The sequence below is a fragment of the Agelaius phoeniceus genome, chromosome 18 (genome assembly GCF_051311805.1).
Source record: "Agelaius phoeniceus isolate bAgePho1 chromosome 18, bAgePho1.hap1, whole genome shotgun sequence".
NCBI classification, from domain to species: Eukaryota; Metazoa; Chordata; class Aves; order Passeriformes; family Icteridae; genus Agelaius; species Agelaius phoeniceus.
Genome location: NC_135282.1, coordinates 10,489,683 through 10,504,676, shown reverse-complemented (window position 1 = coordinate 10,504,676; position 14,994 = coordinate 10,489,683). Strand labels below are relative to the sequence as shown.

At 47.2% G+C, this 14,994-nt stretch overlaps 2 protein-coding genes across 3 annotated transcripts in view; both read left to right on the top strand.

Moving 5' to 3' along the window:
• The first annotated feature begins 129 nt into the window (after window positions 1–129).
• RPLP0 (ribosomal protein lateral stalk subunit P0) lies at window positions 130–3,887 on the top strand. Its single transcript, XM_054645521.2, has 8 exons — window positions 130–184; window positions 375–478; window positions 861–1,036; window positions 1,134–1,221; window positions 1,472–1,618; window positions 2,057–2,242; window positions 2,869–3,009; window positions 3,650–3,887. Exons 2-8 carry the CDS (start codon window positions 425–427, stop codon window positions 3,815–3,817), a joined length of 960 nt encoding a protein of 319 aa, XP_054501496.1. The 5' UTR covers window positions 130–184; window positions 375–424; the 3' UTR covers window positions 3,818–3,887.
• A 276-nt stretch (window positions 3,888–4,163) lies between these two features.
• The window catches only part of GCN1 (GCN1 activator of EIF2AK4), a 38,516-nt gene continuing 27,685 nt past the window's right edge, over window positions 4,164–14,994 (top strand). For both annotated transcript variants that reach the window (XM_077187576.1, XM_054645511.2), the window contains exons 1-17: window positions 4,164–4,251; window positions 5,919–6,021; window positions 6,626–6,689; window positions 7,670–7,801; window positions 8,360–8,468; window positions 9,111–9,209; window positions 9,292–9,426; window positions 9,901–9,969; window positions 10,055–10,163; window positions 10,567–10,641; window positions 10,902–11,030; window positions 11,263–11,313; window positions 11,717–11,815; window positions 12,097–12,270; window positions 13,184–13,336; window positions 14,088–14,180; window positions 14,808–14,883. In XM_077187576.1, the coding sequence (XP_077043691.1) occupies window positions 4,234–4,251; window positions 5,919–6,021; window positions 6,626–6,689; window positions 7,670–7,801; window positions 8,360–8,468; window positions 9,111–9,209; window positions 9,292–9,426; window positions 9,901–9,969; window positions 10,055–10,163; window positions 10,567–10,641; window positions 10,902–11,030; window positions 11,263–11,313; window positions 11,717–11,815; window positions 12,097–12,270; window positions 13,184–13,336; window positions 14,088–14,180; window positions 14,808–14,883 (1,688 nt within the window). In that variant the 5' untranslated portion in view covers window positions 4,164–4,233. The remainder of the gene's footprint in view (window positions 4,252–5,918; window positions 6,022–6,625; window positions 6,690–7,669; window positions 7,802–8,359; window positions 8,469–9,110; window positions 9,210–9,291; window positions 9,427–9,900; window positions 9,970–10,054; window positions 10,164–10,566; window positions 10,642–10,901; window positions 11,031–11,262; window positions 11,314–11,716; window positions 11,816–12,096; window positions 12,271–13,183; window positions 13,337–14,087; window positions 14,181–14,807; window positions 14,884–14,994) is intronic.

Genomic DNA, 14,994 nt, shown 5'->3' with positions numbered 1-14,994 from the left:
CTGCGCCTTTCGCGCCTTCCGCTGGCGTCACGCGCTTCCCGCAGAGCGGCGGATGATTGACGCGGCGGGCAGCCAATGGGCTGAGGGAAGGCAGAGCCGCGGCGCTCTGCGATTGGTCATGAGCCGTGGTATAAAAGCAGACAAGCCCGCCCTACGGCCCTTCTTTCCCGGAGCCCTCGTGGAGGTGCGGGCGCGGCGCGGCGGCTCAGGGGCCCGGGCGGGGCTGGGGGGCAGCGCTGAGGGGAGCGGACCGGGACCAGGACTAGGACTAAGAGCGGTATCTGGGCCGCGGCAGGGCTATGGGGTTGAGAGCGCTGGGCCCCAGGGCGGAGAGAAGGGTGGGGACCCACCTGAGCCGCTCTTCTTCCTGGCAGGTCCCAGCTCGTCTTTAAACCCACCGGGCGATCCTTGGAGCACCGCCGAGATGCCCAGGGAAGACAGGGCTACGTGGAAGTCCAACTATTTTATGAAAATCATCGTGAGTGTCGGCTCGGAGCCCCCGTGGGGCGCTGCCGGGGCAGGCTCGAGGCAGCGGGAACCGGGCGGGCCGGGCTGTGGGGGCTTTTAAGAGAGATGGGTGAGTGCTATGGGGTGTCTGAACGAGTTTCTGGCATTAGGAAGAGATGTGAGATAGTCCAAATCAGGCCTGCTGAGAATTTGCCGTGGCGTTGCGGACTTGTTCAGGGATGGGAATCGATGGCGGAGTGAAGGATGCGGCTTATGGCAGATCCAGCCTCACTTGGAACTCATCTTTCTCAAACTTCTGACTTTTTTTACGTTTTAATGTGTTGCGGTTTTAATGTTGCTCTGTGCACTGCTCTGAATTTCTTTGTATAGTTACAGTATTTGTTTTGCTATAGCAACTCCTGGATGATTACCCAAAATGTTTCATTGTGGGAGCAGACAACGTGGGATCCAAGCAGATGCAGCAGATCCGGATGTCCCTGCGTGGAAAAGCTGTTGTGCTGATGGGGAAGAACACGATGATGCGCAAAGCTATTCGGGGTCATCTGGAGAATAATCCTGCTCTAGAAAAGTGGGTAATGCTGCCTGAGGGCACTTCTGGGTCCTCTGTCTCAGAGGAGGGGAGGTTGTCCAAGGAGTAAAGCTGAAGGCTGTCATATTTTTTTCAGGCTGCTGCCTCACATCCGTGGGAATGTGGGCTTTGTCTTCACTAAGGAGGATCTGACTGAGATCCGGGACATGCTGCTGGCTAATAAGGTAAGAGAGATCAGTCCTCACTGCATATTTATGCTGAGATGGAACACAAAATAAAACTGAGTCTTCATGGTGGACAGGAAGTTCTCAGGGGTTGGGAATTGGCCCTTGCAGTCTTAGCAAGTGCTTAAGTTCAGCTGCCTCACTTGTGTGTGCCTGGGTGCTGCCTCTCATGGAGGAGCATGTCACTGAGGAGGTGATCCCACCAGATCTGGGTGAGCATTCTTGCAGCTTCTCATCTCCCCCCTCTCAGGTGCCAGCTGCTGCCCGTGCCGGTGCCATCGCTCCATGTGATGTGACTGTGCCAGCCCAGAACACAGGCCTCGGACCTGAGAAGACCTCCTTTTTCCAGGCCTTGGGCATCACCACAAAGATTTCCAGAGGAACCATCGAAATTCTGGTTAGTGAGCTGCAGTTCAAGCTGTTCTTTGACTGGGAGGCCTTGATTGTGGCAGCTGAGGGAGCTGTGAAGGCCAAAGCTCTCATTAGTGCCAAGATACTGTATGAGCACTGTGATAATTGCACTTTGGGATCTGGAGGAGGGTGTCTGGCTTGGTTTCAATGTGCAGCGTGGGGGGATTGAAGTTCTCAATCAGATTTCCACAGGTAGGCTCTGTCAGAGGAACGTGCAGGTGAGCTACCTGTAGGTAATGAAGGAAAGGTGCTGCCTTTCTCCTGGCTGACGTGGACTTGTTTATGTGATCTGGGGCTTTCTCTGAATGTGGAGTGTGTTGTGCTCATTTGCTCCTCCAGTTCCACGGTCTGCATTTGTGTCCCACTGCTTTGACATGCTGGAATTTCTTGGTGTGTATTCACTCCTTTTCCCTGATATCTTCAGAGTGATGTGCAGCTTATCAAGACTGGAGACAAAGTGGGTGCCAGCGAAGCCACCCTGCTCAACATGCTGAACATCTCCCCGTTCTCCTTCGGGTTGGTGATCCAGCAGGTCTTTGATAATGGCAGCATTTACAACCCTGAAGTGCTGGACATCACCGAGGAGACCTTGCACAAGCGCTTCCTGGAGGTGAGTGCCACAGCCCTGTCCCTTGTGTTCTGCCTTGCTGCTCTGGGAGCCACCACTGCCAGAACAAAGTGTCCTGTCTGGTATTTTCCATGAGGTCCTGCAGAGCCAGGAGCTCTCCCTGGTTCTCTAGAGAAACTGTATGTCAGGGAGTACCTTCCTGTAGGATTCTTCATCTGAATCTGCTTCAGAAATCATTTGAGGCCACTTAAAATCATGGAATATCCTGAATTGGAAGGGCCCTACAAGGATCATCAAGTCCAACTCCTGGCCCTGCACACGACACCCCAGCAATCCTACCCTGTGCCTGAGAGCATTGTCCAAATACTTCTCGAGCTCTGGCAGCCTTGGGGCTATGAGCATTCCATGGGGAGCCTGTTTTCTTATTATTCCACTTAAAACTCCCCTGACGCAGCTTTGTGCTGTTCTCTTGGGTCCTGTCACTGGTTACCAGAGAGCAGAGATCAGTGACATTTAAGTATTGATGCATTGATTTCACTGGAGCTGTTACCTGTGTGCATTGCATGCTTTCCTGTCTGTTGGCAGTGTAAAAGCTGTCATCTGGCCATCCTCTGCTGTAATTTCTGTAATTTCTCAGACCACAGAAACACAAGTTTGTCTCTTTGCAGGGTGTTCGGAATGTTGCCAGCATCTGTCTGCAGATTGGGTACCCGACCATCGCGTCCGTGCCCCACTCCATCATCAATGGCTACAAACGTGTCCTGGCCGTGGCCGTGGAGACTGACTACACCTTCCCTCTGGCTGAAAAGGTAATGGCTGGCTCTGAGCTCTGCAGAGCAGGGTGTTAGAAGTGCATTGAGGCACATTCACAGCATGTCCCCTGGTTTGAGAGGACTGGGATGTCGCTCTTGTGCTGATTGAGGCAGGATTGTAGAAAAGGCAAAGAAGGGTTTATTCAAAAGAACTGTGCGGTTTTTATAGAGTGGTATGATAGATGTTTTTGTTAGTAAGCCAACAGAACAGAACCTTTCTCAGACACTGTCCTTAAGAGGAAGAGAAAAATAAAGTAGAAAAACTGCAAATTGTTTATACTCAACAAGTTATCACATCTTTCCAACTCCCTAAAACTTCTCACAAGCTGCTGTGAGAAACGCCATTTCTCTCTCTCTGTCCCATGGCATCCACACTGGGACACACCTGTGTGAGATGTGTCTGGAGAAGAGGCACTTGCTTCTTCCATATCTTGTGTACAAATGGCAGGAGAAAGCTGATTTACCTGAGGGCTGAAAGCTTAGCTGAAATGCCTTTGGCTCTTCATATCTGCTACTGATAAATGGACCTATTTGGATTCTGGCAAGCTGCAAGTGCTGCCTTTATCATTGCAAAGGTTCAGTCTTGCAAAATGTTTTGTTCCTTGTGAGTTTACATTTCTTTCCCCCACTTTTACAGGTGAAGGCCTTCCTGGCAGACCCTTCAGCTTTTGTGGCAGCTATGCCTGTGGTGGCTGAAACAGCCGCACCTGCTGCTGCTGCCGCTGCTGCTGCTCCAGCGAAGGAGGCAGCGAAGGAGGAGTCGGAGGAGTCTGACGAGGACATGGGATTTGGTCTTTTTGACTAACAGCAGCCACCCTCTCTGCCTGTGTCAGAGTTGGCCCGATGGAAAAATAAAAAGCTCTTTTACACCTTCATGTGTGCCTGCATCGATGGTGTAGTCTCCATATCAGCTGGGGTTTGGGAAAGGTGTAACCCGAGGGGCTTTGCGCTCCAGGGCGATGGTTGTTCTCGGGCCGGGGCACGGCAAGGAGCGGTTGTGCCCCGGCCCGGGTGCTGCAGGGGAAGAGTTGTTCTCGGGGCCGCAGCGCGGATCTCCCCGGCCGGGCCGAGCGCAGGCCGTGCCCGCTGCACGTTCGGGCGGTGCAGCCGCCGCCCGGCCCGTTCCGTTCCGTTTCCTCCCGGGCCAGGCGGGCAGCGCCCATCGCCGTGGCGCCGGGCCCGCCCCGGAAGCCGCTACCGGTTCCGGGGTCGAGCGGAGCGATGGCGGCCGACACGCAGGTGAGTGCGGGACGGGCCGCGCACGGTCCGGCCCGGGCAGGGGAGACCGGAGGGGGCTGCGCCCGGGGCCGCGCCCCGTCCCGCTCTGGCCCCGCCGCGCCCTCGGCCCGGCTGTGAGGCCCGGCCCGGCGCCCGAAGCCGCCCAGGGACGTGGCAGCCGGGGCGGGCCCCGCCGAGCCGCCCGCACCGCGCCGTGCCCGGCCCGCGGGAAGGGGCCGCCGCCGGGGAATCCGGGCGGAGCGAGGGGCGAACGGGCCCGGCCCGTCCGGACGGGGGCCCGGCACGAGTCGCGTCCCGCCCGGCTGCGGCGCCGTGTGCGGCTGTTCCGGTTCGCACCGCCCGGCCGCGGTGTGACCGCTCCCCGTGCTCCGGCTGTGGGACCGCCGGCTTCATCCTGAGGGGCTTGGGGTGTTCCCAAAGCAAATCCCAGTCTGCTCAGCATCAGGTCCTTACTTGTACAGATACTGCTTTTGTCCTCTGTATTTGTTTGCAGAAGCATTGCCGGTATGCTGGCTGTCTAATGTGTACATAAACATCCTAAAAAATAAAAATAGAAAGCAAACTGTTGAGGCTTATCCCAGTGGCTTTTCCATGGAGACTTGGTGGGTAGTCGAGGTTTTGCAGTTTGTGTAAGTCACTGAAATGGTGGTGAGATCCTGTAGTGTTATACATAATTTATATTTTTCATTTCTAGACTTAGGATAATTTTAACACGTTTTTCATGTCTGCACATTCCCCTGCTCGTCATTAAGCAGCATGAGTAAGTGCAGCTTGGTTTGAGTTTGCGTATGATGAAGTCATGTAGTTGAAATCTTTGAGAGGAGAGCAGGTCCTTAACAGCAGCTGGTTGGTTTGGTTCTTGTGTCAGTGACGTTGTTGGTCACGCTTTGCAGCTCAGCCCAGCCTTGCTGTTCAGAGGTGCAGCACTGCTTCCCAGCCAGCTTTAAAGGGGACTTGTGGGTGTGAAATGGTGCCAGTCTCAGGGAGACTCAGGATGGACTTGAAAGGTCAGGAAGCCACTGTGCAGGATCAGCCTTCCAGAGTGTAGGCAAAAAGCTTCACTGAAAGCAGCTTTGAGGAGCTCTTTGAAAAAGATTGAAAAGGAACAGTTTTCTATGAGTTTCTGAAGACATGCTCTGCCTTTTGGAAAGATGATTCAAAGTTGCTCAGTTTAAGAGCTGGATTTCAAAAGCCTTTCCTGGAGAGCTGTGCTTTGCTTTATGTAAATGCAGAAAACCTGGGTGTGTAGGTCTCCCTGGGTTGTGTGCAGTTCGAGTGCCTCTTCAAGACTTCCTGGACTTCAGGAGATAACATACAGGGAGAAGCTCCTTTGAATTCTTGAAGTTACTGTTTTTTGCTTTGAAAGGTCCTGTACTCCGGATTATGGGTCCTAGCTCTTACTCTGTGTTACTTTTAGAGGGGTAAGTGTCTCTTACAGAGCATGAGAGCACAGATAATTGCAGAGCAGTCATCCCTCAACCCTGGGGAAGGAGTTTCACAGAGTGTGAAGCACAGTGACCCTTCCTTGGTGGATGAGATGGTGGATGCTCACATTTGGGCACCAAGGGGTCATGTGGCAGCAAGTGACATGTTCTGCTTGCCCTGGTTTATCTTCTGTAGGTTGATATTAAAGGCAGTCTGGTGGTTTTTGTGCTTTGTGGTTTTAGATTTCTGACACATTGAAGCGGTTTGCAGTGAAAGTAACTACAGCCAGCGTGAAGGAGCGGAGAGAGATCCTCAGTGAGCTGGGAAAATGCATTTCTGGGAAAGGTAAAAGCTTGGGAGCACTGTTCTGCTCACCTGTGTGGAGGAGAATGTTCAAATGTTTTGTTTCAAAAGGCTGTATGAGGGGTGTTTGGTATTTAGCAGTGCTTTGAGCCAGTGCTCAATCACAGGGTTAATTCCAAGTGTGGGTTTGTGGGTAGCACAGAACCCCAGCTTTTGGCACAACTTTTTCCAGTCAGTAGTTGTAGCATTATGTATGTTAGTTCTTCTTATAGTGTATCAGTTGAGTTTCTTTCATGACTCTTGGTTTATTCTTTTAGTACATATGGAATATTTGGATACACACATGTATAGAGATGGGGAGTGTGGAAGATTACTGATGGTCTTAATAAAACAGCTGAAGCAAATTTTTTAAACTTATTTCTGTCATTTTCTGAAGATGACTGTGTTTCACATGTTCCAGTTATACCATTATTTGTAAAAATACACATAAAATGTATAGAAAGAGCAAACTTCTACTGTAATTCTTGCAAGCAATTTAATAGATGCAAGCATTTTACTGATTTCAGTCATAAAGTGAATCGTGTTTGCGTTAAAGATCAAGAGCACAGTGATTTATGAAGAAGTATTTTGAAATACATTGTTACAGATCTCCCAGAAGGTGCAGTGAAAGGCCTTTGCAAACTCTTCTGCCTTACTCTGCATCGATACCGGTGAGTAAATGTGGTGGTGTTCACAGGGGAATCAGGATGGGGGAAGAGATGAGGATCTGACTCCATGTTCCAGAGGGCTGATTTATTATTTTATGATATTATATTAAAAGTAAATTATGTATTAAAACTATACTAAAAGAATAGAGAAAGGATTCATCAGAAGGCTAGCAAGGAAAGGAAAGAATGGAATGATAACAAAAGCTCTGACTTTCAGAGAGTCCAAGCCAGCTGACTGTGATTGGCCATTAATTAGAAACAACCAACATGGACCAATCAAAGATGCACCTGTTGCATTCCACAGCAGCAGATAATTATTGGTTTTCTTTTCCTCTGAGGCTTCTCAGCTACTCAGGAGAAAAAATTCTAGCAAAAGGATTTTTCATAAAATATCATGGCTACAAGTAAATTGATGTGGAAAGGCTGTATTATGTAATCTATCAGTATTTAGTAATTCAATTGGTCTGGAGCATCTGGAAGTGTTAGCATGCAGGGTCACAGAAATGTATGTGACATCAAAAAATGTCATCTTGCAATTACATTCTCAGGGAAGGATTGATATTAAAAAGTTCTACAATATTTGCCTTGTGTTTCATCTTTAATTTTTAAATTAAAACTTTAATCCTGTGGTTCAGTTTGCAAGAATGAACACCCATGTCCTTGTGAAGCAAGACTGACCTGTCTTTTAGATGCTTTGTAGAAAATTTTAGGTGGGATTAAATCATGGTCTGTTGTAGAGGAGCTGTTCAGAACCCATTTTCTTCCACAGTCTGCTGGAGGGCCTCTACATAACTGCTGTCACTTGAGAAGGGGAATGGAGGTTTCTGATAAAAACTTCTGTACTGTGCAGAAGAGCAAGGATAAAATAGTTATTAGGCTGACTGCTGAAGTGAGAAAGCAGAGCAGGGGTAGTGGTGCGGTGCAGGGGTGGTGAGGGTGCGGTGTGGCAGGCTGGGGACGTTCCTGATCCGTGTTTGTCACAGGGATGCGGCGTCCCGCAGGGCCCTGCAGCTGGCCCTGCAGCAGCTCGCAGAGTCCCAGCCTGAGGCCACGGCCAGGAACCTGCTGCACTCGCTGCAGTCCTCAGGGATCGGCGGCAGGGCTGCAGTGCCCAGGTGAGTCCCTCGTGTGGAAGCAGTTCTGAGTTGCTGGCAGTTCCTCCTGTTCAGAATGAGGCTTCTGCTGCTGCTTGGCAGAGGTGTTGAAAGCCTTTAGAGGGAAAGCTCTTAATGCTCTTCAGATGTTCCTCTCTTACCTCTTCCATGTCATCTGGGAAAGCAGAGGGAATATCCCAGTATAACTGCTGGTGGGTTTGGGCTGAGTTATGGTTTAGCCTTTGTTAAACTTCAGGTCTGGGGGATGAGGAGCAAACTCTTCCAAGAAACAGTCTCCAAAATCACTAGGAAAGGGAATTTCATCACCTGTCAAGGGTTCAGCTGCCTCATGTGCCATTTGGAAGCTTTGAGTGTCAAGCCGGAGCTGAAACAACCAACTTCTGAGGGCTGATTATTTTCTGTAAAAACTGAGGCTTTAGCTGCATTTTTTGTGTGATAAAATTGCTTGCCAGTCAGGTGCTGTTCTAATTTGGGCAAAATAGGTCTGTAATGGTCTAGTAGGTGTAAGTTATGTCCTGGGAAGTGTAGATTTACCTCCCTCTCCTGTTTGTACAACAGTAAGAGCAGTGGATCTGCAGCTCTGCTGGCACTCTCCTGGACGTGCCTGCTTGTACGCACAGTCTTTCCAACACCTGACAAGAGACAGGGAGAAACATGGAAAAAACTGGTAGGTTCTTTAAGGTTTGTAGAAATATCCTATCACAGATATGGATCTAAATATATCTAATGTGTTTAAGTTGTTGCAATGTTGCAAACAATTCTGAATTTAACTGAAAACACCAAATTTGAATCCAGGTTTAGAGGAAGATTTGGTGTATTGTGACCTCTCTCCTGTTCCCCTGGGAAAACTGAAGGTGTATAAAGCATGAGTGGGGCAGTCTTGCATCTGTGCAGTTGCTCTGCATACAGAGATGGCTACTGGTGCCTCTGAGGGGCATCTGCAGTGTGACATGAAGTCCTTGTGCCTCCCTTGAAATATCTCTGTATGATACTGTCATACAGCTTTTGCTTTCCTTTCACTTCCTTTACACAAACATGTGACTCTGCTCATAGCACACTGGGATATAGCTGGAACAGATTTTAAGAAGAGATGTAATCTGTTTTCAGTGCTTCCAAAACTGTTAGGCATGGTTCTGCTCTAGGTGTGGGATGAAAGCAAAGGCAGCTTGTTGGAAGAACTCAGATGATCTAAAGACTTAAGCAGATTCAGCTGATCATTGACAATCATTGACATTTGGCATGTCTTGTTTGATATGAGCTCTCTGAGAAGCAGGTGCACAAAGGTTTTTATGTCTATTGCCTTTGGCAGGTGGAGGTTCAGTGTTTGCTCCTTTTGGAAGTCCTGGGAGGCTCTCACAAGCAGGCAGTGGATGGGGCTGTGAAGAAGTTGAACAGGCTGTGGAAAGAGGTGATGTTTACCTTATGTGCCATATTCTACAGCTGTTCTGTTCTGCAGTGTTATTAACATGCCTTGCTTTTCTCCTCTTAAGAACCAGGATCTGGTGGATCAGTACCTATCTGTCATTCTTGGGCTTGAACCAAACCAGAGTTATGCTGCAATGCTGGGACTTGTGATGCAGTTTTGCACAGCCCAGAAGGAGATGGATATTATTAAACGATACAAGGTAAGTCTGTTGTACAGCTTTTTTTTGGGGGAATCACAAACATCATTTGTTCTCATGAAGAAAGGACTGAATAGGTGTCTTAGTGAGGCTGGTACTTTGCTTCTGCCCTGGTTTCACTGTCTGTCAATTCAGTAGTCCTGCACGTCTGACTGAAACAGCTGGGGTGTGTTTAGACAGGAGGTGTCAGATACATGGCTGTTTGGTGTTGCCAGTGCATTTCTGTGGATGTCCAACACACAGCTTCCCACCTTGTCCCTGTAGTGGGAGTAAAGGCAGCATGTAGCTCTCAGTGTGGTTTGAGTGTTGGGCTCAGGGTAGAGCAGGGAGCACTGGTCTCTGCTTGACTGGCTCATGTGAGGGTGCAAGGAAAGGAGGAGGAGGAGGAGATGGGGTGTCCAGCTTGGCACCTGAGTGTGTGCCAGGAGCTAAGTACAGGTTGAGATGTGGCTGTAATCTGGTGTTTCTGCTTTTCAGAGTGCTCTCCTGGATTTCTACTTGAAGACCATCCTTATGAGCAAGACAAAGCCTCAGAAGCATGTGCTGGTGAGACAGTGTTTAGAGCTGCTTGTGATGTTGTCCCCCAGGCAGCACTGCCCTGTGCTGAGTGCCCTTTGTGTCCCCTTTGCAGGACAGCTGTTCTCCGCTCCTTCGCTACGTGTCCCACGCTGAATTCAAGGACTCTGTTCTGCCAACTCTGCAGAAATCCCTGCTGCGGAGCCCTGAGAATGTAACTGAAAGTGAGTCTGTCACCTCTGCATTGCTCTGTCAAAGAGCCTAAATCCTTACTGCTCTGGAGCTGTTGGGGCAGTGTCACTCTGGGCTATGCTTTTGGTCCCTGAGTGCAGGCAGGATTGTCTGGCATCAAGGGTTAGATGTGGAGAAGCAACATTTATGGTGTGATCCCAAGTGTCAGGGTATGTGATAGCTACTGTTTGCACCGAGGACAGGATTTCACAGCTGAGTGCTAAGAATAATCCTGAATTATTCTGTTCATTTGGCATCAATTTCAGTAGGTTTTTTTTATTCCTACTCTTTATTAACCTGTCTGCTCTTGATGTGAACTGTGGGGAAGAGTGTATTAAAATGCTAATGGCATACCATATTTTGTTAAGTAACTGTTTTTATCTCTTATGTTGTCAGCAATCTCTTGCTTGCTCGTATCTGTGAACCTGGATCTTAGCCAGTATGCTCTAGACATTGTCAAAGGACTGGCCAGTAAGTACTCTCTCACTTCTGGAGGGAATTATGAATTCAGAATAAAGCTTTCTGCAACTTTCTGGCTGTAGCTACAACAGCTTGATTGCTGGTGAAAAGGTTGTTTTAGGTGAGAGGGAGGATGGTACTATAAATTGGAACTGGAATAGTTCACATGATGGTTCCAGAAGCTACATTAAGCCACATGTAAAGATAATCCTTACTTGCTGATTTTATGCAGTTTGTCATAGGGATCTCTTGGGTCGTGTGTTACTTTCTAGGTCATTTGAAATCCAACAGTGTGCAGCTGATGGATGAAGCAGTTGTGGCATTAAAGAACTTGGCTCGGCAGTGCAGCGATCCTTCGGCTGTGGAGTCTCTGGGCAGGCACCTTTTTGCCATCTTAGGGGGTGAGTAAATTGTAGGATAAGCAGTGGGGATGAATCAAGGTTTGACAGCCTCGAGGAGTTTTGTGTATTGTATTTTCTGTTCTCTTTACTGCCTGTATGGAAGGGGTGGCTCAGCTTGGATCAGGGATAATGGGGCAAGGTTTTGAGTTTTGGAGGAGATTCTGGAGATTCTTGATGTAACACAGAGCTGTTGCCTGTAATCACCTGTCACCTTTGTGTTTCTTGTTGGCAGGCTCAGAGGGGAAGCTGACAGTTGTTGCTCAGAAGATGAGTGTCCTTTCAGGTGAGAATCCTGGAAGAAAGCTTCTCTGATGGAAGAAATTGAGCAGAAGGCTGAATGGAAGGGATCTGTACCTCAGCCTTTAGGATTTTCAGCCTGTCACTCTAAATTGGCTGTAGTTGAACCCATAGAGGGTGCTGGATACCACATACCAGTTCCTGACTTTCTATTCAAAGCAAATAATTAGCTGATAGGCCAAAAATTTTCTTAAAAGAAGATGACGTGCACCCAGAGTGAAAATGAAGACAGAGATCTGGCAGTGTGGTACATGGTGGGTGTGATATCCAGATGTAGTGACAAGAAAGAGATGTCTGTCCAAGGATTGAAGTGTGAAGGGTTGTTCTTGATTGGTTTTAGATATTGTGCTGGTAGTTTGGGAACTACTGAGAGAATTCTGTCCTTTCAGGGATTGGCAGCCTTAGTCACCATGTAGTATCTGGACCCTCCAGTCAAGCTCTGAGTGCAACTGTGGCTGAGCTTTTCATCCCTTTCCTGCAACAAGAAGGTGAGACCTGTTGCCTTTGTTCTGGGTTTGCTAAGCTGTGTTCATCTTGAGCAGGGTTTTTTTTCACATGGTTACTCAAGATTAATCTGGATTCTTGCCTGCTGTGTAAGAGAATCTGTTGCCCTGTTTTGATGAGCAACCTAGGGAGACTGTGCTGTGCCTGTTAGGAGCACGTGTTCTTTTCCTGCATCCTGATGTTGTTACCTTCTTTCTGTTTTCTATTTTCTATTCTGTGCTTTCTGCAATTGCTGAACTGATGTGAGCTCTGTGTTTCTCCCCAGTCCATGAAGGCACATTGGTCCATGCAGTCTCTGTCCTGGCTCTTTGGTGTGCTCGGTTCACCACAGAAGTTCCTAAGAAGCTGGTGGAATGGCTAAAGAAAGCCTTCAGCCTTAAAACCTCGACTTCAGCAGTGAGACATGCCTACCTGCAGTGCATGCTAGCCTCCTTCAAAGGTGAAACTGGGCAGCTGCTGCTAACTCTTGGTTGTGGGGCTTAGGAGGAGAGTTAGCAACCTTTGTACTTCCTCATACAGAGAGCTCTGCAGATTAGGGAAGACTTTGTAAGGCAGTGTCTTTTTACTGACCTCCTTCACATTTCTCCTTAAACTCTTCTGCATTCAAATTTATAAAGATGGTTTGTTTCATTGTATAACTACAATCACTGTCCATCATGCTGTCTTTTATATATCTCAAAGTAATTTTTGATTGCTTTATTTTTGTCTTACATTAAATTCTTACTCTTAAATTCTAGCTCAGGGGCCATACTTCTGTTTTATATAGCACCCAGCACAGTTGGATCTTGGTCTCTGGCTTTGACTCTTGGAAAGTTTAAAAAAAATTTCTGTGTTTGAAATGAAGAACTCAAGAAATTACTCTCTTTTGGTGATCCTCTCAGGATTGACATCTTGGTCTTGCCCCCTTTGACTGCAGCATTTCATGCACATTTGTAGACCTCTGGGATTCCTTAACTTCTGAATGTTTGAAGTGAAACAGATGGTCATGGCATGCCAGGAATTTGCTTTCCCTCTCTCAGGGAAACATTCATCTTTGAAGTCAGACTTCCTGTGATTTGAAGTGATTCCTTTAATGCAACTGAATTAGCATTTTCTTTTACATCCCACGAACAGAAACTTAATCTATTGAGATGGGAATGTTCTGTCTATGAGAAAACGACTGAAGTGGTTGCCATTGAGCTTTTCATAGTTGCAATTTAGTGATAGTGATTGGCAAATACTTTGGGAGATTCAGTGTTCCCAGTGTGTGTCTGATTCCTCTCCTTGTCTCCTGGCAGCAGAAAACCCATTGGTACTTGGGTTGGAAAGTGAGGACCATGCTGTTTTGTAATGTGTCTCTTTTGTCCCTTCAGGTGACACATTATTGCAGGGAATGGACTTGCTGCCAATGCTGATCCAGACAGTAGAAAAAGCAGCATCTCAAAGTACTCAGGTTCCCATGGTAACTGAAGGAGTTGCTGCAGCTTTGTTGATCTGCAGGATGTCTGTAATTGAGGGACAAACTGGTAAGGTCACAAAACAGCTGGCAGAATCCAATATAAACAGGTTCTGAGGGTTAACACTTCTTGACAGTGTGCAGGAGATACTATTTCTTAATCTGTGCATAGTTTCTACATAGAGCATCATTGATCTTCTATAAACCAGGGAAAGATTAATTCCCATCTCATTTATGTCAGTGAAGAGTTCTTACTCTTCCATGGCTTCACAAATTCCAGCTTCCATTCACATAGGGAAATATTCCTCTTTATTCTGACAGGAGATGTTCACCCTGACCTTACATGGTTGGATTTGACTGATGCATGGGCAGTATTACTTGATTGTTATTTGGGTAGTGTTTTACAAACCTTTGGAAAGCATAGGGACTGGAATTCTGTCTCCCATTAGAGGATATTACAAGAGCTCTCTGAGTTCATACATCTGCCAGGACATAAAATCAGATGTGTTCTACCAAAAGCAACATACCACTTCCCCCTCTTCCTACTTCTAGGAAAGTTTGCCCTATGAAAGATTAAGGTAAATTAGACTTTACATTTCACACATATAAGTCAGAGAAAAGTATTTTTATCAGCTGGTGTTTTTTGAGTGTGTTTATAGTTCTCAATGAGAGAAATAAGAAGCTTAAGAATTGAAGACCAGTAAGGCTAGAAGTAACTTGAGGGATTTCAGGAGAGAGAATTCTACTGTATTTTATGTACACTGATGAGTTCTGACTTATTTTGAAACATCCTTGATGGACATCTGTTCTTTTCCTGTCAGAGTCTAAGCTGAGTGGTTTTTGGCAGCTGATTTTGGATGAGAAAAAACAAATTTTTACGTCTGAGAAGTTTTTGCAGTCTGCATCAGAGGAAGGTAAATTGACAGTTACTGGATATCCAGTTGCTGTTTAACTATGTTTCTTAGTATTTGACAACTAATGTTGTTAGTCCTGTTCTATGTCCTTGGAGAATACAGTTTCAGATTAAAAGGAGCTGTGTACTCTTCAGAGTACATCTACAGTAGTTGTAGTTTGAGCTTGAAAATGAATTAATTTATTTCTTGATGAACCTGAGTTATCACTCATTTATCATTCCAAATGATAAAGAAATGGAAGGGCCTTGTGATGGTTGACACTCAGGACCCATTTCATTGCCACTGAAGCCATTTTGGCAGGGCTCAGGAATTAACAGAACAGAAGCACTGAGCATGGTGTTTATAATTTGCTTTGCTCTGTCAACTTAGACCAAAATAGGTCACACACAATGGTCAGGAAAATTGTCCTGGGATCCAGCTAACAACATTTCAATGAAATCATGGTTCAGTTCCCAGTGTTGGCAGATCTGAATTGGATTTGTCTTAGCTTCAGTTAGAAGATTATGTAGAGGCTCAGCTTGGGGAGCTATTTTAATGTGTCCTGTTTGCTGTTCATTTGTTTTCAGGTAAAAAATCTGTTTCCTTACAAAGTGTCATGCTGTTTTAAATATTTGTCTTTTCCCCCAGCCATGTGCACAGTGCTGCAGCTGACAGAGCGCCTGCTCCTGGATCATGCACAGCGGCTGCCTGAAAGCAAAGTTCAGTACGTACTGTCCCCTTGCTGTCCCCAATCCCTGTGTGACCCCAGAGTGCTGCTTGGGGGGGTGGCCTGGGAATGTTGAACTCGTGGTGCCTTTGTGTCCCCTTGGCTGGC